This window comes from Gorilla gorilla, chromosome 4, assembly GCF_029281585.2.
Source record: "Gorilla gorilla gorilla isolate KB3781 chromosome 4, NHGRI_mGorGor1-v2.1_pri, whole genome shotgun sequence".
Classification (NCBI taxonomy): domain Eukaryota; kingdom Metazoa; phylum Chordata; class Mammalia; order Primates; family Hominidae; genus Gorilla; species Gorilla gorilla.
The window spans coordinates 44829356-44850836 of record NC_073228.2 but is presented as its reverse complement, the minus strand read 5'-3'; the positions used below and the strand labels follow the sequence as shown (position 1 = coordinate 44850836).

General features: G+C 35.1%; 1 protein-coding gene across 1 annotated transcript in view; it reads left to right on the top strand.

The window, feature by feature from the left end:
- LOC115934670 (EF-hand calcium-binding domain-containing protein 13-like) overlaps positions 1-21481 on the top strand; it is a 147092-nt gene that overhangs the window by 18799 nt on the left and 106812 nt on the right. The window contains exons 4-7 of the mRNA XM_063706316.1: positions 2883-2954; positions 3825-3968; positions 5581-5652; positions 13291-13434. Of these exons, the coding sequence (XP_063562386.1) occupies positions 2883-2954; positions 3825-3968; positions 5581-5652; positions 13291-13434 (432 nt within the window). The remainder of the gene's footprint in view (positions 1-2882; positions 2955-3824; positions 3969-5580; positions 5653-13290; positions 13435-21481) is intronic.

Genomic DNA, 21481 nt, shown 5'->3' with positions numbered 1-21481 from the left:
AATATCTAAGGGAACCTAAAGCCTATAAAGAATGCACAGATATGAAAAAAGGGACAACTTGTAGAAATTTAAAATATAATAATCAAAATTAATTAGTGGACAAGAATATTAACAGATTAAACATAGGCATAGAGAGAAATATGAACTGCAAAATAGTTTGAAGAAGTTATACACAATGCAGCCAGACAAATTATATAGGAAATAGGTTAAGAGGCACAAAAGATAGAATGAAGAGGTATAAAAAATATACATCAATACAGGGGAGAGGAGAGGATAGAGTGGTTGCAGAGAAAATATTTGAGGGGCAGTAGCTTAGAATTTCCCAGAATTAAGAGAGACCTTAACCTACCAATTCAAGAAGTCCAGTGAATTCCGCATAGAATAAAAGGAAATCCATGCAAAGATATATCAGGATGAACCTGCCCCATACCCCAAAAGAAACAGAACCTTAAAGGTAGCCAGAGAGAAGAGTCAAATTACTTCTAAAGGAGGAACCTTTCTTTATTATTGATATTTTTTGTGGGTATTGAATTCTAGGTAAGCAGTTTTATAAGTTAAAGGAGTATAAATATGCAGTTTGGGAGGAACCTAGGTTTTGTCTGAGCCTTTGAAAATACAAATTAAAATTCATTCCATTTGTTTTTGCTTTGTCTTTGGCAAACACTCTTTGCCTGAAAAAGTAGATACAGTGCTTTGGGTTAGAGCTCTCCATCAATTTTTTTGGCCTGGGAATTTCTTACTTTCTTGGCAGCAAATTGAAGCAGTTAAGATTTTTTATAAATAATATTTTATTTAGAATTTTTGTCATCTTCAGTGGGAGGGTTAATCCAGATGTCTAGCTGCTGTAGTACCAGAAATTGCAGTCACTATATTTTCTTTTAATTGAATTAACTCTGACCCTGAGGGCTGGCTGGTTATTTACTGGGACTCCCTCCCAATCCAGTGTTGCACTATAATTTGGGAAAGGGCAAGGAGGAAGAGCTTTTAAACTCCCTTTCATTGTGTTTCTACTGACATTCAGTTGATAAAGGCAATGGCAGTCCTGCACCTTGAGGGTGGGTAGGGTTGGGGAATGGATGCTCTCATAGAGAAATTCTCATTATTTCTCATCAGATCTCTCTCTCTCTTTTCAGAAGAAATCCTTCCTCTCAGTTGTCAAAATCTCTCTCTTTAGGCATTTGATATGTTTTCTTCAAGGGGTTTAGGCTTTTGCAAAAGCAGTCTCTACAAAAACATTAAGTTTACAAAAATCAGAGGAGTGAGAAAATACTACTTAAGGTCAAGCTAATTGCTTAGAATAGGAGAGAGGGGAAAGATGGGTCAAATTAGCCTGCCAATCCAAGAGGTACAGTTCTAATAGTGACATTTTGAATAAATGACAGTAGGCTTCCAGAGAAGGATAATATTTGAACCAGGCCAAGGGCATCTAACTCAAATGTCTAGCAGTCAGGCATGAAATACGAATTAATAAAATAGGTTAGCATAAGATGAAGTGATGAGAATTGTGGAGTAACTTGAGAGTATATATCCCATGTAAAGATAATGAAATTCAAATTTAAAAATAACTACTATGACACTCTCTAGGCCAAGGAAGATCACTAAATCTCATACTGTATTCAATCTGTGGGCTAATAGTTTATAATCTTTGAAGCAGTCTCCAGTTAAGCATAGAGAAGAAATATTTTCCTTCTATCCTTCAGGTTTTTGGCTGAGGCTACGTAACAAAAGGCAGATTAACAAGATAAAAGCATACAAGTTTATTTGGTGTAAGTTTTATGTGATGTGGAACCCTCATTAGAAAATGAAAACCTGAAGAAGTGATTAAATCTGGATGTTTTTACGCTAGATTTGATGAAGAGTGGAAAGTCATGGAAAATGTAATAGAAGACAAAAGAGTGGCTATGAGCTAAGTGTAGCTAAGGGTAGCATGGCCTGTTTGTTTTGATTCCTCTCAGCATCCCTCCATCTTCGGAGATAAGGATACTCATTTTTTTTTATAGGAAGAGCACCTCTCATATGAGGATATCATGACCTGCTTCAGGGGAGACAAGGGAGGTCACAGAGTTCTTCTTGGACCTGATATTTCTCGGATTCTTTCAGCTTAAATATCCAATTCTGTCACAGTGTTATATTTTGGGATAGCATGTCCTGAACCCTGTTATTCCAAAGAACAAGAAATATTTATGTGTAATGTTATGGATAATTCAGAAGAAATTGACACTTGACTATTAGGTTTCCTAAGGATTTTTACTTGCTTGGAAAAGGAAGTCTTAGTTTCATATATTTACTTTTGTGTATAGTTTTTTGTTTGTTTGTTGTTTCAATGTCAATTAGGAGTAATGATAGTAAGAAAAAATTGAATTTTCCTTTGTCACCAGATTTTTTTTTTTTTTGCAAGGGAAAAGTGTGTCTTTTCTTTCTTTTTCTGGTCTCTTCCTTTGCTGTTTTTGTTGGGTAAAACATCTCTTCAGGGGGTAGTCTTACACATTCTCTTATACTCTTTATAAGTATTTATATGCTTTAATAAAAATTACTGTGTATATATATTTATGATATATAACCTGTTTATCATTTTTAAAACTGTGGGTCAGTTGTGAAATAAATTTAATAGGTCTTGAATAGTATTTAAAAAATGTAATGGAATAACTTGAAATTTGTTAGAAGATATTAGAGTGTATCACCTACAATAAGGGTGAGTATTGCTTTATAAAACTTGTATTTTTGTTTGTATCTGTGCTCACAATATAGAAGTATTTCTTACTATGCATTATGATCACTAGGGTTTGAAAGCTGGATGAAATATTAAAATAATACCAGATCCCCGCCTTAATGAATTTAAAATCTGCTTTATTTAAATCCTACTTTATTTCTTAACCTTTCAGAAAGAAAAGTGATCTTAAAAGATGTAATTGATGTTTTCACTAATTCACCTAAACCATCCACACCATTCAACAGTAAGTATAGTAAAAGAATAAAAATTAGAAAGCAGTTTCTTAGGTCATTTTATGATATCCTATCTTTTCTAAAATATAGTTTGTTTCTCTGTGTATTTTCAACACTTTCCTAAGTTTTCTTTGCTTTATTTGAAATGTTGTAATCTGCTTTCTTATTCCTTATCATATTCAATTTATGCTTTGAGTATAATGAATTATTTAGAATTACATACCTAGAATATGCTTCCTTAAAGCAAATAATTTGTCTCAGTATTATGCTTTATTGTAAAAGTATGCATCCTTCCCATTAATCTAGTACAATTTTCTCTCACCTTTATTAATAGCCACATGCTTATTTTCCTCACCTATAGTGAAGCATGTTAATTAAGGAAAGTACAAGAAAGATCTAGTGTTCTTAAAATTAGTTGGTAGACTGGTAAGAGATAAACACTCTCTAATGTTAAGGTAGTGTATGACTGTTTATCAGTCTGTAGCAAATTTATATTTTTTAGTATTTTCCTTTCTCCAACTATTTGGCTTCTATTTGTGCTTCTCTGCCTCATTCTGAGAGCTACCACCTACCTATCTGTTTTTGAAAAGCTTTGCAGTCTGTGAAAGACCAGAGCATGTAGCAGAAACACCTTTCAGGGATAATAGTTACTGAAAAAAGTGGACTTTACAAAAAAATTTGCAGAAACTCAACTTTTATGTGGCTAGGGGTATGTTGAACATTTTTTATTATTTAACTGACTTCTAAAAACAAAGCCCATAGGTATGTTTTAAAAGCCCTTTAACTCAGAATGTCTTCTACAGCAGGCTGTGGATGTTATATCTTAAAAGGGGCTTTGCCCCAACGTCATTATCTGTTTTCTATTCTTCCCATATTTACAGATTTATTTGAAGAGATTAGAACTCTTGATAGTATCAGAAATGATACAATGCCTGTAAATGAACTGAGCTCCAAACTCTTGAGTGCCGGAATTCCAGTAAGCAACAAGACGTTCCAAGAGATCTTGAGACAAGCATCTGTTGATGGTGAATCCTTTTTGAAAGAGCAATCTATTTTGAGCTTAACGAAGTCCTGTTTTTACTATGTGCTTGGGATAGCTGTTATGTATATGTATATTTTATTTTATTTTTTGATCAGCAAAGGTGTTTATTTTTTACTTTTATTTATTTTGAGATAGGGTCTCTCTGTCTTCCAGGCTAGAGTGCAGTGGTGTGATAACAGCTCACTGCAGCCTTGGCTTCCTGGGCTCAAGCCATCCTCCTGCCTCAGCCCACCAAGTAGCTGCCACACCTGGCTAATGTGTATTTTTTTGCAGAGACAGAGTTTTGCCATGTTGCCCAGGCTGGTCTCAAACTCCTGAACTCAAGCTATCACCTTAGCCTCCCAAAGTCATGGGGTTACAGGTGTGAGCCACCATGCTCAGTCCAAAAGTGTTTAGTTTTTAATTGGCAGGTGAAAAATATATATTTATGGAGTACAATGTGATGTTTTGAAATCTGTATACACTGTGGATGATTAAGTCAAGCTAATTAACATATCCATCACCTTAAATCCTTATAATTTTTTGTGATAGCATTTAAAATGTAGTCTTTTATCTGTTTTCAAGTATACAATACATTATGAACCATAGTCATCTTACACTAAAATAGATCTCCAGAACTTATTCCTCTTGCCTAAATGAAATTTTTTTTCTCTTAATCAATTTCTCCCCTCAAATTCTGCAATCCCTGGTAATCACCATTGTCTTCTCTGCTTCCATTACTTCAACTTTTTTAGATTCCACATATAAGTGAAATCATGCAGTATTTGTCTTTCTGTGCCTAGTTTGTTTCACCAAGCATAATGTCCTCCAGGTTCATCCATGTTGTTGCAAATGACAGGATTTCCTTCATTTTTAAAAGGCTGAATAGTATTCTATTGTGCATATATATTTGTAACATATAGATAGACATCACATTTTTAAAAATCTATTCATTTATAGTTGAATGGGCACTTAGGTTGAGTCTTTGTCTTGGTTATTGTGAGTAGTGCTGCAATGAACATGGGAGTGCAGATATCTCTTTGACATGCTGATTTCATTTCCTTTGGATATATACTTGGAAGTGAAATTTCTGGATCACATGGGAGTTCTGTTTTTAATTTTTTAAGGAACTTCCATACTGTTTTTCATAATGGTGGTACTAATTTACATTCCCACCATGACTGTACAAGAGTTCCCATTTCACCACTTCCTTGCCTACACTTGTTAACTTTTGTCTTTTTGATAAAAGCCATTCTTACATGTAAGAGGTAAACTGGGTCTTAGAAATATATTGAGAACATGGGCACATTGAGAGCTAATTAAAATTCGTAGATTTTTCTACTGGAAATATTTTTAAGAGCCATCCTCTATTTAGCATCAAATCTAAAATATATGCATCAAAATTTAATTATTTAAGCCAAGTAAATTCCTTTAGTTAGAATTTCTTATTTTGAGAAAATCGATTGTGGGTAAAACTATTTTAAATTAATTGATTTTTATCCTGCTAATTTCTAGAAATTACAAAAATTTCCCATCCCTATCCTTTGTCATGGTTATTTAATGATTATTAGCATTGACACTTTGCCATTTCATAATCCTTGTACCTTACTTTTTAGAAAATAGTAATGTAAGTCTCAAGAAAATTTTGGAGAATTTGAACACAAGTAAGCCAACTCCTGTATTGGAAGGTGGGTCAATCAATATTTTATTTTAGATATTTAGATAGTTTTCATGGCCTCTTGTTATTATTTTTAAAACAGCATTATGAGGTATAATTGATGTAAAACTGTATAATTTTATATTTTAAAGGACATATTTTGATTAAGTGTAGACATATGCATGTACCTATGCAACCATCATCACAATCAAGATAATAAGTATATCCCTTACACCTAAAACTTTCTCATACCCTTTATAATCTCTCTTGCCATTCTCCACATTTCCCACATTCCGAGGCAACCACTGATATGCTTTCTTTCACTAGAAATTTGTTTTTGCATTTCTGGTAATTTTATGTAAATGGATGTGCTCTTTTTTGCTGGCTTCTTTCACTCAGCATAATTATTTTGAAATGCATCCGTGTTATAGTGTGCATCAGTAGTTCATTATTTTTATTGCAGAATAGTATTCCACTTTATAGATATGCCACAGTTTATTTTCCTGGTGATACAGGTAAATTAGGTTTTTTCCAGGTTTTACCTATTACAAACACAGCTTCTGTAAACACTCACATACCAGTTGTTGTATGAACATATGCTTTCATTTCTTTGGGCAATTACCAAGGGGTATGCTAACAGAATCATATAGTAGATGCATGTTTTACTTTTTAAGAGTATGCCGAGCTATTTTCTAAACTGGTTTTACCATTTTACATTCCCAAGAGCAGTGTATGAGGGTTTCAGTTCCTCCAAACTCTTGGCAATACTTGGTATATTCAGTCTTTCAAATTTTAACCATTCTAAGAAGTATATAGTAGTATCTCATTGTGGTTCTACTTTGCATTTTCTTTTTTTTTATTTTTTATTTTTTATTATACTTTAAGTTTTAGGGTACATGTGCTTGTGCAGGTTAGTTACATATGTATACATGTGCCATGCTGGTGCGCTGCACCCACTAACTCGTTATCTAGCATTAGGTATATCTCCCGATGATTTTCTTAATGACTAATAATGTTGAGCATTTTCTCATATACTTATTTGTCATGTGTATATTCTTTGGTGAGGTGTCTGTTATAACTTTGTTCATCTTTTTAAGTTGGCTTGTTTGTTTTCATATATATATATATATACATGTAAATATATATACACACCTATATTTTTTAGAGATGGGGTTGGTCTCTGTTGCCTGTTTTCATATTTCTTTATGTATTCTGGATACAAGTCTTTTACCAGATACATGCTTAGCAAATATTTTCTTCTAATCTTTTGTCTCTTTATTTTCTTAAGTGTCTTTAAGAGTGTTAATTTTAATTTTTGTTGAAGTTTAATTAACCAATTTTTTTCTTTTATGGACCATGCTTTTGGTGTCATGTGTAAGAAAGCTTGTTCTTACCCAAGTTTGCAAGTTTTTTTAAATCATATGTTTTATTCCAAAATTATGGTTTTTGGTTTTACATTTTTGATGTATAATTCAAGTTAATTTTTGTATGTGGGGTAAAGTATGGAGTTTTTTTAACATATGGTGATGTAATTGTTCTATTGTTGAGAAGACTATACTTTCTCCACTGAATTGCCTTTGTACTTTTACAGAATATTATATGTATAGAATATTATATATAAGTGGAATGTTTATATATGTAGAATGTTTCATAAATGTATATTTATGGATTCTCTATTCTGTTCCATTGTTTTTTGTCTATCCTTAATATTACATTGTCTTGATTATTGTAGTTTCATAACAAACATTAAAATCAATCAGATAGTGTTAGCCCTTCAACTTTGTTCTACCTTTTAAAAGTTGTTTTGGGCCTGGGCGTGGTGGCTCATGCCTGTAATCCCAGCACTTTGGGAGGCTGAGGTGGGCGGATCACGAGGTCAGGAGATGGAGACCATCCTGGCCAACATGTTGAAACCCCATCTCTACTACAAGTACAAAAATTAGCTGGACATGGTGGCACGTGCCTGTAATTCCAGCTACTTGGGAGGCTGAAGCAGGAGAATCGCTTGGACCAGGGTGTCAGAGGTTGCAGTGAGCTGAGATGGTGCTACTGCACTCCAGCCTGGCGACACAGCAAGACTTCGCCTCAAAAAAAAAAAAAGTCGTTTTTGGCTATTTTAGGTCTTTTACAGTATCATATAAATTTTATATTCAATTTGTACATTTCTACAAGCCTGCTGGGGTTTATTGGAAAAATCAGTAGGCTCATGAATTAGGATTTTTTAAAAAACTTGACAGCTTAGTCCTTTGCATTGATCCTGTTAAATTTATTCATTACTTAGAAGTAGGCAGGGTATAATTTATTATTCATAAATAAAAAGTTAAAAAATTCTACCATATATGTTTTCTTTTAAAGACTTTGGTTGTAGAGATTGGCACAAATTATTTAAAAGGTTTGTATAGGTCATAAAAATTCATTACATTAAACCAACCTTATCCTAGAGATATGAGTCATCAAATTAATTTTGATTTGAGCTGGTAAGTATTTTTCAGTTCATTGTTATATTCTGAAGTTAATAAAATAGTCAAACTTAACTATGTTTATTTTTATAAAGCACAAATGTATTTTTAATAGACATTTTGGAATATTGTTGAGTTTCACAAGTAATCCAGTGTTCCACTTTAGAAAGTGTGTAGTCTTCAGAAATTTTTAGTAATACTTCACTGCAACAATTTAGAAAAGGCCATGGTTGGTAAATATTGTGCTTTTTAGTTTTACCTTTTTCTTTCTGCATTGTACACTGCCTTTTGAATTAATATCATAGTTTAACTGTGTATATGCTTTTAGGGAAAATATTCTAGTTTTATTAAGTAGTTATAATCCTTAAATTAAGGATTAACTTACAATCCTTAACTTAAATTCAATGATAGTTTCAGGAAAACGGTATAACTATAAATGAAAGCAGTTTAAATTCATTTTAAACCATTTTTAACCTTTGCTATTCTAAAGGATGAACAAATGTTGCTAACAAAGAATTGTTATTCTTGTTAACAAAGAATATTATCTCCATATACATTTTAGCTGTTGCTGAAGACTTTTCCTTTCCTTTTCTCTCTTTATTTCAATTAGGAACGAGAAAGTGATCTTGCATGTCAGGACTCTTTGGGATGATTGGGAGGACTAGAGTAGTCTTAACCTGAATTTGTGGCATGAGTCTAAAACATTCTAAAAGGGCTAGGTTTACTGAAGAATTACATGTGGAGATGGAGAGAACTATCTGGCTTGTTGGAAAATAATACTTATCTAATAAGTGAATTCTGTAACTTTTTGTGCACTTATACTCTGCCTCTTTTAAATTTAAAAAAGTTTTATAAACTAGAGATTTATGTTATGAGCAGTGATCTTGAGTGTATAATGATTTGTATAACTAATGTATTTTTAAATTTTTTAAATTTCAACATTTATTTTAGATATAGGCAGTACATGTGCAGGTTTGTTACATGGGAATATTGTGTGATGCTGAGGTTTGGGGTATGGATCCTGTCACCCATATAGTGAACAGAGTACCAGATAGGTAGTTTTTAACCCATCCACCCCCACATTCTAGTAGTCTGCAGTGTCTGTTGTTCCCATATTTATATCCATGTGTGCTCAATGTTTAGGTCCCACTTATATGTGAGAATGTGTGGTATTTGGTTTTCTATTCCTGTGTCAATTTGCTTAGGATTATGGCCTCCAGTTCCATCCATGTTGCTGCAAAGGATATAATTTCATTGTTTTTTATGGCTGCATAGTGTTCTATGTTGTATATGTACCATGTTTTCTTAATCACTTCAGCATGGATGGGCACCTAGGTTGGTTCCATGTCTTTGCTATTGTGAATAGGTCAGTGATGACCACAGGAGTGCATGTGTCTTTTGGTATACTTTATTTTTCTTTGGGTATACACCCAGTAATGGGATTGCTGGGTTGAATGGTAGCTCTGTTTTTGGGGGGATTTTGTTTGTTTGTTTGTTTATTTTTGAGATGGAGTCTCCCTCTTGTCACCCAGGCTGTAGTGCAATGGCGCGATCTCGGCTCACTGCAACCTCCGCCTCCTGGGTTCAAGTGATTCTCCTGCCTCAGCCTCCTGAGTAGCTGGGATTACAGGCATGCACCACCACACCCGGCTAATTTTTGTATTTTTAGTAGAGACATGGTTTCACCATGTTGGCCAGGCTGGTTTCAAACTCCTGACCTCAGGTGATCCACCTGCCTCAGCCTCCCAAAGTGGTGGCATGACAGGCTTGAGCCACCATGCCCGGCTGGTAGCTCTGTTTTAAGTTCTTTGAGAAATCTTCAGACTGCATTCCACAGTGGCTGGACTGATTTACATTCCCACCAACATTGTATAAACATTTCCTTTTCCCTGCAGCCTCGCTAGCATCTGTAGCATCTGTTGTTTTTTTGACTTTTTAAAAATAGCCATTCTGACTGGTGTGAGATTGGTATCTCATTGTGGCTTTGATTTGCATTTATCTGATGATAAGTGATGCTGAGCAGTTTTTCATATGTTTGTTGACCACTTGTATTTCTCCTTTTGAGAAATGTCTGTTCATGTTCTTTGCCTATTTTTTAATGAGCTTTTTTTTCTTGTTGGTTTAAGTTCCTTATAGATTTGGGATATTAGGCCTTTGTGGGATGCATAATTTGTGACTATCTTCTTCCATTCTGTGGGTTATCTGTTTGCTCTCAATAGTTTCCTTTGCTGTGCAGCAGCTCTTTAGTTTAATTAGGTCCCACTTGTCTATTTTTGTCTTTGTTGAAATTGCTTTTGAAGTCTCAGCCAAAAATTCTTTGCCAAGGCCTATGTTGAGAATGGTGTTACCTAGGTTATCTTCCAGGATTTTTATAGTGTGAGGTCTTACATTTAAATATTTGATGTTTTATTTTTGTATATTGTTAAAGGTAGGAGTCCAGATTCAATCTTCTGCATATGGCTTGCTATTATCCCAGCACCATTTATTGAATAGGGAGTCCTTTTCCCATTGCTTGTTTTTGTTGGCCTTGTCGAAGACCAGATGGTTATAGGTGTTCAACTTTATTTCTGAGTTTTCTATTCTGTTCCAATGGTCTATGTATCTGTCTATTACCGGTACCAAGATGTCTTGGTTACTGTGGCTTTATAGTATAGTTTGAAGTCAGGCAATGTGATGCCTCCAGCTTTGTCCTTCTTGCTTAGTATTGCTTTGGCTATTTGGGCTCTTTTTTGGTTCCATATGAATTTTAGCATAGTTTATTTCTAATTCTCTGAAGAATAATATTGGTAGTTTGACAGGAGTAATGCTGAATCTGTAAATTTCTTTGAGCAGTATGGCCATTTTTACAACATTGATTCTTCCAATCCATAAGCATGGAATGTTTTTCCATATGTTTGTGTACTCTCTTATCAGCAGTGTTTTATAGTTCTCTTGTGGAGATCTTTCACCTCCTTGGTTAGCTGTATTTCCTAGTATTTTACTTTCTTTCTGGCTGTTGTAAATGGAATTGTGTTCTTGATTTTAATCTCAGTATGGATGTTGTTGGTGCATAGAAATGCTACTGATGTTTGTACATTGATTTTGTATTCTGAAACTTTAGCAAAGTTATTTATCAGTTCTAGGATCCTTTTGGGAGTCTTTGGATATTCTAGAGATAGAAGCATATTGTCAGCAGAGAGATAGTTTGACTTCTTCATTTCTTATTTGGATGACTTTTATTTCTTTCTCTTGCCTAATTGCTCTGTCTAGGACTTCCAGTACTTTGTTGAATAGGAGCAATGAGAATGGGCATCTCTACCTTGTTCCAGTTCACAAGGGGAATGGTCTGAGCTTTTGTACATTCAATATGATCTTGGCTGAGGGTTGTCATAGACAGCTCTTATTACTTTAAGGTATATTCCTTGGATGCCTAGTCTGCTGAGGGTTTTCCTTTTTTTTTTTTTTATCATGAGGGGATGTAGGATTTTATCAAAAGCTTTTTCTGTATATATTGAGTTGATCATATGGCTTTTGGCTTTTAGTTCTGTTTATGTGGTGAATCACAATTTTTTATTGTGAACCAGCCTTGCATCCCAAGAATAAAACCTACTTGATCATGGTGTATTAACTTTTTGATATACTGCTAGATTTGGTTTACTGATATTTTATTAAGGAACTTTGTTTCTGTGTTCATCAGGGATATTGGCCTGAAGTTTTCTTTTTTCATTGTGTTTCTGCCAGATTTGGGGATCAGTCTAATGCTGACTTCATAGAATGAGTTAGGGAGGAATCCTCCTCCATTTTTTTGGAATAGTTTCAGTAGAGTCCTCCTCCTCCATTTTTTGGAATAGTTTCAGTAGGATTGGTATCAGCTCTTCTTTATATGTCTGGTAGAATTTGGCTATGAATCCATCTGGTCCAGAGCTTTTTTGTTGTTGTTGTTGGTAGGTTCTTTATTACTGATTCAATTTCGAAAGTTGATATTAATCTATTCAGGTTTCTAATCTCTTTCTAATTCAATCTTGGGAGATTGTGTGCTTCCAGGAATCTATCCATTTCTTCTAAGTTTTCTATTTGTGGACATAGAATTGTTCACAGTAGTCTCTGAGGATCTTTTGTGTTTCTGTGGGATCAGTTGTAATATCACCTTTGTTGCGTCTGATTGTGCTCATTTGGATCTTCTCTTTTTCTTTGTTAATCTAGCTAGCAGTTTATCAATCTTATTTTATCTGACTTCTTGATTAAGGTATTTAGAGCTGTAAACTTTGCTTTTAACACTGTTTTGGCTCCATCCCGGAGATTTTGATAAGTTGTGTCCCCATTTTCATTATTTTACAAGAAGTTTTTGATTTCTGCCTTAATTTCACTGTTCATCCAGGAGTTATTTGGGAGTAAGTTTGTGTATAACTCCTTTTTAAAGTACTTGAAGCATGGCTATACTCCTAAAAAAGAGGAGAAAACTCATAGTGTCTTAGATAAGACCAAGGAGGAATCCAGAGTGCTTGAGCTTGAAAACACTTCTAGCGTTTTTATTGTCTTCACAGAAGAACCCTTACATCTATTTCCTGTAACCTTGAAACTCCTTAGATCACACTTTTTCTATAGATTTTATGGCATTTGACTCTTGTAAATAGCTGTCTTTTAGGTTAAAAAGTAAAGACTAGGTTTTAACATTTAGGGTAAAGATTTAGGCACAATATATTCCTAAAACCTTAATACACCCACACTTTTGGGAGGACTTTTAATAGGAGAGTAAAAGTAGTGAGGAAGAAGCAAAAAAATGAATGGGACATCAAAGTATGTAAGTAGAAGAAAATTTAGGACTAAGATTTTTACCCCCTGAAATTTGGGCAGTTCCATACAAGCAGAGATGAGTCCTAAAGTCCCTCTCATTGATATAAAATTAAACATATCCCTCAGAGATACAATAATGGTGGTATTTTTATTTTTTAAAAAAATTGATAATTTTATTCAGTTAAATTTTTAAAAACTCAGTCAACTGAAGTTTTTGATATTGAGACAAAAATAACTGATCATTTCAGGGAAATATTTGGAATAAAGGAATTTGGGGCTAGTATTTATTAATTTTGGAATCATAGAGATAATATTAATTGAGATATATGTTTGGAAAGTAGTCTAAAATTTTAGGTACATTGTTCAGAACTTTAGAAAGTAAAAACATTATTTCCAAAGAGTATTAAGTAACTTACAGAATCTCCATTTGCTTTCAGATATAGACACTGCCCTCAGTACTGTCAACTTGATGAACTGTGACAGAGTTCAAGTTAGTGACTTGAAAAATGCTTTTGAGGACCTCAATATTTCTTTAAAGCCTGAAGAACATCAGATGTTAGTGAAAACACTTGACGCTGATGGTATATATAATCACTATAAGTTGATTTTTCTAATAAAGTGACAGTAATTCTAAAATTCCCCTTTCTTATTTTCCATTCATTACTCCTTAAAAATTTTTTTCTTTATTCTTTTAATGGAAAAGGCATTCTGTAATTTATCTTGATAGAAAATATTTGAATGAGGTTAATAAGATGTTTTTAAAGCCCTTACTTTATAGCCCCATCAAGTATCCTGTATTGATTCCATCAGGGTATGTTTGTTTTTAGCACTTGCTGTAGAAATCAGAAAAGGTGCAGTGCAGTAGGTACAGTAGCCCTCCCTTATCTACATGGGATATGCTTTAAGACCTCCGCTGGATGCCTGAGACCATGGATAGCACCAAATCCTCTATATACCATATTTTTTCCTATATGCACATACCTATGATAAAGTTTAATTTATAGATTAAGCACAGTAAGAGATTAACAATAAAGGAGAACAACGATATAACAATATACTAGCATCACTACTCTTGTACTTTGGAGCCATTACTAAGTAAAATAAGGGTTACTTGAATGTAAGGACTTCAGTACTGCAACAGTTGATCTGATAACCAGGATGACTACTAAGCGACTAACGGGCAGGTAGTGTATACAACGTGGATACGTTAGACAAACAATTCAGGTCCAGGGCTGGACAGATTGGTATGGTGGAATGGTGTGGGATTTTATCACACTACTCAGAAGAGTGTGCAATTTAAAAATTATAAATTGTTTATTTCTGAAATTTTCCATTTAATATTTCAGACTGTGCTTGACTGTGGGTAACTGAAACAGAGGAAAGTAAAACTGTAGATAAGTGGGGACTATTATAATTCTCTGAGGTTGTGCTAATGTGAAACTGCTATTAGACAGGAAGAGACTGAAGAAGGACTTTCCGCTGCTCTACCTTGGATAGTTATGACATGAAGTTGAGTGTAAATCCTCAGAGATTTCAGAGAAAAGAATATATAATTTTGAAATTTTGGCAGTTATTGTGTGCACCTTTAAAAATTAATTTAAAATCACTTCTGAAAAGTATTTTCTTTTTTACATTATTAAATGGATTTGGAATTGCTTAATCAGTTATATTGACTGGGGTCACTGCAGGGCATAACTTCAGGAGCACATTATGTCTGCATGAACAGTACCCATTAGTGTTGTACAACCCAGCCTACATGGTTATATTTGACAGACCTGATCATGAGTGCCTGTTATTTGTCAGGAATTATGTAATACATAATGTATTCAAAGAAATATAAAATATTCACATTTAAAAAACTTCTAGTCTAGTGAGACAAAGCATAAATATAAAATATGAATAAAAATACAACAAAAAGGTATATAATATATAGGAGATAAAAGTTTAGCGAATTGTACGGTGTTATGTGGAAGTTCTTGAATACTTGCCAGAGAAACAGTGATGATACTGAGTTGAATAAGAGTTCAGAGAAGAGCTGTTTCATTCATTCAAAGTTTACTTAGCACCTATTGCTTGCTAGAAATTAAATATGTAAAGAATTTCTCAAGAGTTTATGGACTACTGAGATACAAACAATGAGGATACCAATAGTTAGATACTATGATAGAGGTAAACAGAGTGTTATGGAAACATATACAATACGGATGAACCTAACCCATACAGAGCTGGATAAGGTAATAAGAAGAGGCTTCCTGGAGAAAATTATGTTGGAATTGAGTTTTGAAATACAAGCATACCTCATTTTATTGCACTTTGCTTTATTGTACTTTGCAGATACTGTGTTTTTTACAAATTGAAGGTTTATAGCAACCCTATGTCAACCAAGTCTGTTGGCACCATTTTTCTAACAGTATGTGATCACTTCATGTTTCTGTCACATTTTGGTAATTCTGACAATTTTTAATTATTTATATATCTATTATGATGACTTGTGATCAATGATCTTTGATATTACTGTTGCAATTTTGGGGGGTACCATGAGCTGCACCCATATAAGATGGCAAACTTAGTTGATAAAGTGTGTATTCTGACTGTTACACTGGCCAGCCATTCCCCCATTCTCTATCCCTCTCCTTGGGCTCCCCTATTCCTTGAGACACAACAATATTGAAATCAAGCCAATTACTAACTCTACAATGGCCTCTAAATATTCACATGAAAGGAAGAGTTGCACATTACTCACGTATAAAAGCGAGCAATGATTAAGTTAGAAATGATTAAGCTTAGTGAGGAAGGCATGTCAAAAGCTGAGCTAGGCTGAAAATTAGGCCTCCTGTGCTGAATAGTTAGCCAACTTTTGAAGGCAAAGAAAAAGTTTGTGAAGTAAATCGAAAGAGCTAAAAATGACAAGAAAGAGAAACGGCTTTATTGCTGATATTGAAAAAGTTTTAGTGGTTTGGATAGAAGATCAAACCAGCCACAATATTTCTTGAAATCAAAACCTTACCAAGAACAAGGCCCTAACCCTCTTCAATTTCATGAAGGTTGAGAGAGGTGAGGAAGCTGCAGACTAAAAATTTGAAACTAGCAGAGATTTGTTCATGAGGTTTAGGGAAAAAAGCCATCTGTATAACATAAAAGTGCAAGCTGAAGCAGCAAGCACTGCTAAAGAAGCTGCAGCAAGTTATCTAGAAGATCTAGCTGAGATAATTGATGAAGGTGGCTCCACTAAACAACGGATTTTCAACGGAGATGAAACAGCCTTCTATTGAAAGAAGGTGCCATCTAGGACTTTCATAAATAGAGATGAGAAGGGGTCAAAGCTTCAAAGGCAGGCTGACTGTCTTGTTAGGGGCTAATATCTAGTGACTTTAAGTTGAAGTTATTCATGAACTTCATTAACCATTCTGAAAATCCTAGGGCTCTTAAGATACTACTAGCACAGGCGAAATCTGCTCTGCTTCTGCTCTATAAATGGAATTACAAAGCCTGGATGACAGCACATTGTTTGCAGCATGATTTACTGAAAAATTTAAGTCCACTGTTGTGACTTACTGCCAGGAAAAATATTCCTTTCAAAATATTGCTGATCATTAACAGTGCAGCTAGTCATCCAAGAGCTCTGATGGAGATGTACAAAGGAGATGAATGTTGTTTTCATGCCTGCTAACACAACATCTATTCTGCAGCCCATGGACCAAGAAGTAATTTTGACTTTCAAGTCTTATTATTTAAGAAATGCATTTTGTAAGGCTATAGCTGCCATAGATAATGATTCCTCTGATGGATCTGGGCAAAGTAAAATAAAAACTTTCTACAAGGGACCCTTCATTCTAGAGCCATTAAGAACATTTGTGATTCGTGGGAGGAAGTCAAAATGTCAACATTAACAGGAATTTGGAAGATGTTGACTCTAACCTTCATGATAACTTTAAGAATTCATTGGAGGAACTGCCTGCATATGTGGTGGAAATAGCAAGAGAACTTGAACTAGAAGTGGATACCGAAGATGCGGACTGAATTGCTGCAATCTCATGATAAAACTTTAAAGGATAAGGAGTTGCTTCTACTGATGTGCAAAGAAAGTGGTTTCCTGAGATGGAATCTACACCTGGTGAAGATACTGGGAACATCGTTGAAATGACAACAAAGGATTTAGAAGATTACATAATCTTGGGAGTCATCAACATACAGTTCATAGTTACAGGAGAGTTTAGGAAAAGTTTATTGAGTATATTGAGAAGAGGGCCAAGGACAGAGAAATGAGGCATGCTGATATTTAAGCAATGATGGAGAAACAGTAGTTTATAAAGGACATTAAGAAGAAAGAGGCTGGGCATGGTGGCTCACGTCTGTAATCCCAGCACTTTGGGAGGCCGAGGTGGGTGGATCATTTGAGGTCAGGAGTTTGAGACCAGCCTGGCCAACATGGTGAAACCCCATCTCTACCAAAAATACAAAAATTAGCTGGGCGTGATGGCACATGCCTGTAATCCCAGCTACTCAGGAGGCTGAGGCAGGAGAATGGCTTGAACCCCGGAGGTGGAGGTTGCAGTGAGCCAAGAACACACCACTGCACTCCAGCCTGGGCAACAGAGCGAGACTCCATCTCAAAAAAAAAAAAAAAGAAGAAGAAGAAGAAGAAGAAATAACCAGGATGGTAGGAAGGAAACCAAGAGAAAGCTGTAGCAACAAAACAAAGGGAAGAAAGAGTTTGAAGAGTTAAATAAGACAAAAAGTTAAAAGTGCTTATTATTAGGCAATAAATAGTTAACTGGTGAACTTGTGAGAATGATCTCAGTGGAGGTGAAAGCCAGAATAGCAGTAGTTTGAGATTGTGAGTGAGGATATGATGAATAGAAACATTTTTTTCCCAGAAATTAGGTTGTGAAGGAAAGGAAAGGGGTAGAGCAATAGTTAGAAGGAAATATAGGATCAAGGGAAGTCTTTTACTTATGAGCTAGTTATGAATAGGATTTGGATAGGTTGAGAGTAGACAGCATTTTGGGCAAAAGTGTACAGGGTAGAAAATTAAGATTCTTTAAGGGGATAAAAAGTGAACCAAGTTAGCTCACTATGTAAGTCTTTTATGTTTCTTGAATCTATTAATATATCTTTGTTTTGTTTTTTCTCATTATAGAAAAGGGAGACACTTCCCTAAAGAGTGCCCTTTTAGCATTGAAAAGCAATAGGCGTTTACGAGATTTTAGAGGTGAGAATAATTAGGAAGTTTTATACACCTTGAGAATATAGAAAATGTTTACCATAATTGTTGAAAGTGACGGGCCACTTCCATAAAAATGTAACTAATATGCTATAAGATCAGATGAGTGGTACACATTTGGTATTTTAAGAGTTCACATGAAGGTGAGAGTCCTATGTTCATTTAAGTCTAGTTTTTAACATTAGTTATTAGTTCATAATTGAAAACAATACATTTTCTAAAAAGGATGCCAAAATATCTGCCTTTAAAATGTTTTAATATGTTAAAAATATCTGATTTGATAATACATTTACACAGATCATAAATTAGGAAGTTTGTAAAGATCTACAGTTAAAATCTCCCTCTGATCTGGTCTCTAACTATCCAATTCCTACCTCTTTCTCCCAATAACTAACCGTTGTAGTTAGTTCTCCCAATAACTAACCAATGTAGTTAGTTCATAACCATTTGTTATGTAGGGAGCATTTGGAGATTTTTTTGGGGGGGTGGGGGGGGGGGAATGGTCTTTCTCTGTCTTCCAGGCTGGAGTGCAGTGGTGCGATTATAGCTCTTATAGCTCACTGCAGTGTCAATCTCCTGCCCTCAAGTGATCCTCCTGCCTCAGCCTCCTGAGTAATTGTAACTACAAGTGTGCAGCACCATGCCCAGCTAATGTTTTTATTTTTTGTAGAGATGGGGTTTTGCCATGTTGCCCAGGCTGGTCTCAAACTCCTGGGCTCAAACAATCTGCCAGCCTTAGCCTCCCAAATTGCTGGGATTACAGGTGTGAGCCACTGCACCCGGCCACATTTGGAGATTTTTATTAACATTGAAGTAAATATGAATATGCATTTTTTCCTCCATATGAATTTTACACAAATACAAGTATAATGTATATACATATGTCTGTGTCCTTGATATTTTTCATTTAACAATATCTTTTGGATATTTATATCAGGACACAAAGAGATTTCTTAGTTTTTTAATAGTTGCATAGAGAATATGCAAATTTTTTTTTTTTTTTTTTTTTTTTAGTTTTTAGGGCTGGATAACCATATGTTCTTTTTCCAAAAAATATTTATTTGTGGGCTGGGTATGGTGGCTCACGCCTGTAATCCCAGCACTTTGGGAGGTGGACGGGTCATTTTAGGTCAGGAGTTCGAGACCAGCCTGGCCAACATGGTGAAACCCCACCTCTACTAAAAATACAAAAATTAGCCAGGTGTGGTGGTGGGCACCTGTAATTCCAGCTACTCAGGAGGCTGAGGCAGGAGAATTGCTTGAACCCAGGACGTGGAGGTTTCAGTGAGCCGAGATTGCACCACTGCACTCTAGCCTCAGCGACAGAGCAAGATTCTCTCAAAAAAAAAAAATTTGTATTTTAATTTCCACGGTACACGTGCAGGATGTGCAGGTTTGTTACATAGGTAAACCTGTGCCATGGTAGTTTGCTGCACCTATCAACCTGTCACCTAGGTGTTAAGCCCAGCATGCATTAGCTATTTTTCCTAATGCTCTTCCTCCCCCACACCTCACCCATAGACAGGCCCCAGTTTGTGGTGGTGTTCTCCCTGTGTCCACGTGTTCTCATCATTCAGCTACCACTTAAAAGTGGGAATGTGCGGTGGTTTTCTGTTCTTGTGTTGGTTTGATGATGATGATGGCCTCCAGCTCCATCCGTGTCCTTGCAAAGGACATGATCTCGTTCCTTTTTATGGCTGCATAGTATTCCATGGTGTATATATACCATATTTTCTTTATCCAGTGTGTCATTGATGGGTATTTGGGTTGATTCCATGTCTTTGCTTTTGTGAACAGTGCTGCAGTGAACATACGTATGCATGTATGTTTGTAATAGAGTTATTTATATTCCTTTGGGTACATACCCAGTAACAGGATTGCTGGGTCAAATGGTATTTCTGGTTCTAGATCTTTGAGGAATCACCACACCATCTTCCACAATGGTTGAACTAATTTACATTCCTACCATCAGTGTAAAAGCATTCTTATTTCTCTGCAACCTTGCCAGCATCTGTTTTTTCTTTACATTTTAATAATCATCATTCTGACTGGTGTGAGATGGTATCTCAGTGTGGTTTTTTGATTTGAATTTGTTATTGATCTATTCAGGGATTTAACTTCTTCCTGGTTCAGTCTTGGGAGGGTGTATGTGGATAAATTCCTGGGAATTTTTCCATTTCTTATAGATTTTCTAGTTTATTTGCATAGGAGTGTTTATAGTATTCCCTGATGGTTGTTTGTATTTCTGTGGGGTCAGTGGTGATATTCCCTTTATCGTTTTTTATTGTTTCTGTTTGATTCTGCTCTCTTCTCTTCTTTATTAGTTTAGCTAGAGGTCTATTTTATTATTTTTTTCAAAACACCAGCTCCTGGATTCATTGATTTTTTTAAAAGGGTTTTTCATGTCTCTATCTCCTTCAGTTCCACTCTGAGCTAGGTTTTTTCTTGTCTTCTGCTAACTTTGGAGTTTGTTCGCTCTTGGTTCTCTAGTTCTTTTGATTGTGATATTAGGGTGTCGATTTGAGATCTTTCTAGCTTTTTGATATGGGCATTTAGTGCTATAAATTTCCCTCCTAACAGTGCATTAGCTGCATCCCAGAGATTCTGGTACATTGTCTCTTTGTTCTCATTGGTTTCGAAGAACTTCTTGATTTCTGCCTTAATTTCATTATTTACCCAGGAGTCATTCAGGAGCAGGTTGTTCAATTTCCATGTAGTGGTGTGGTTTTGAGTGAGTTTCTTAATCTTGAGTTCTAATTTGATTGTGCTGTGGTCTGAGAGACTGTATATTATGACTTCAATTCTTTTACATTTGCTGAGGAATGATTTACTTCCAATTATGTGATCAATTTTAGAGTAAGTAGCATGTGGTGCTGAGAAGAATGTATATTCTGTCGTTTTTGTGTGGAGAGTTCTGTAGCTATCTATCAGGTCCACTTGATCCAAAGCTTAATTCAAGTCCTGAATATCTTTGTTAACTTTCTGTCTCAATGATCTAATATTGACAGTGAGGTGTTAAAGTCTCCCACTGTTAGAGTCTAAGTCTCTTTGTAAGTCTCTAAGAACTTGTTTTATGAATCTGGGTGCTCCTTTATTTGGTACATATGTATTTAGGATAGTTAGCTCTTCTTGTTGAATTGAACCCTTTACTGTTATGTACTACCCTTCTTTGTCTTTTTTGATCTTTGTTGGTTTAAAGTCTGTTTTGTCAGAAACTTAGATTACAACCCTTGCTTTTTTCTGTTTTCCATTTGCTTGGTAATTTTTCCTCTATCCTTTTATTGTGAGTCAATTTGTGTCTTTGCATGTGAGATGGGTCTCTTGAATACAGCACACTGATGGATCTTGACTCTTTATCCAGCTTCCCATTCTGTGTCTTTTAATTGGGTCATTTAGTCCATTTA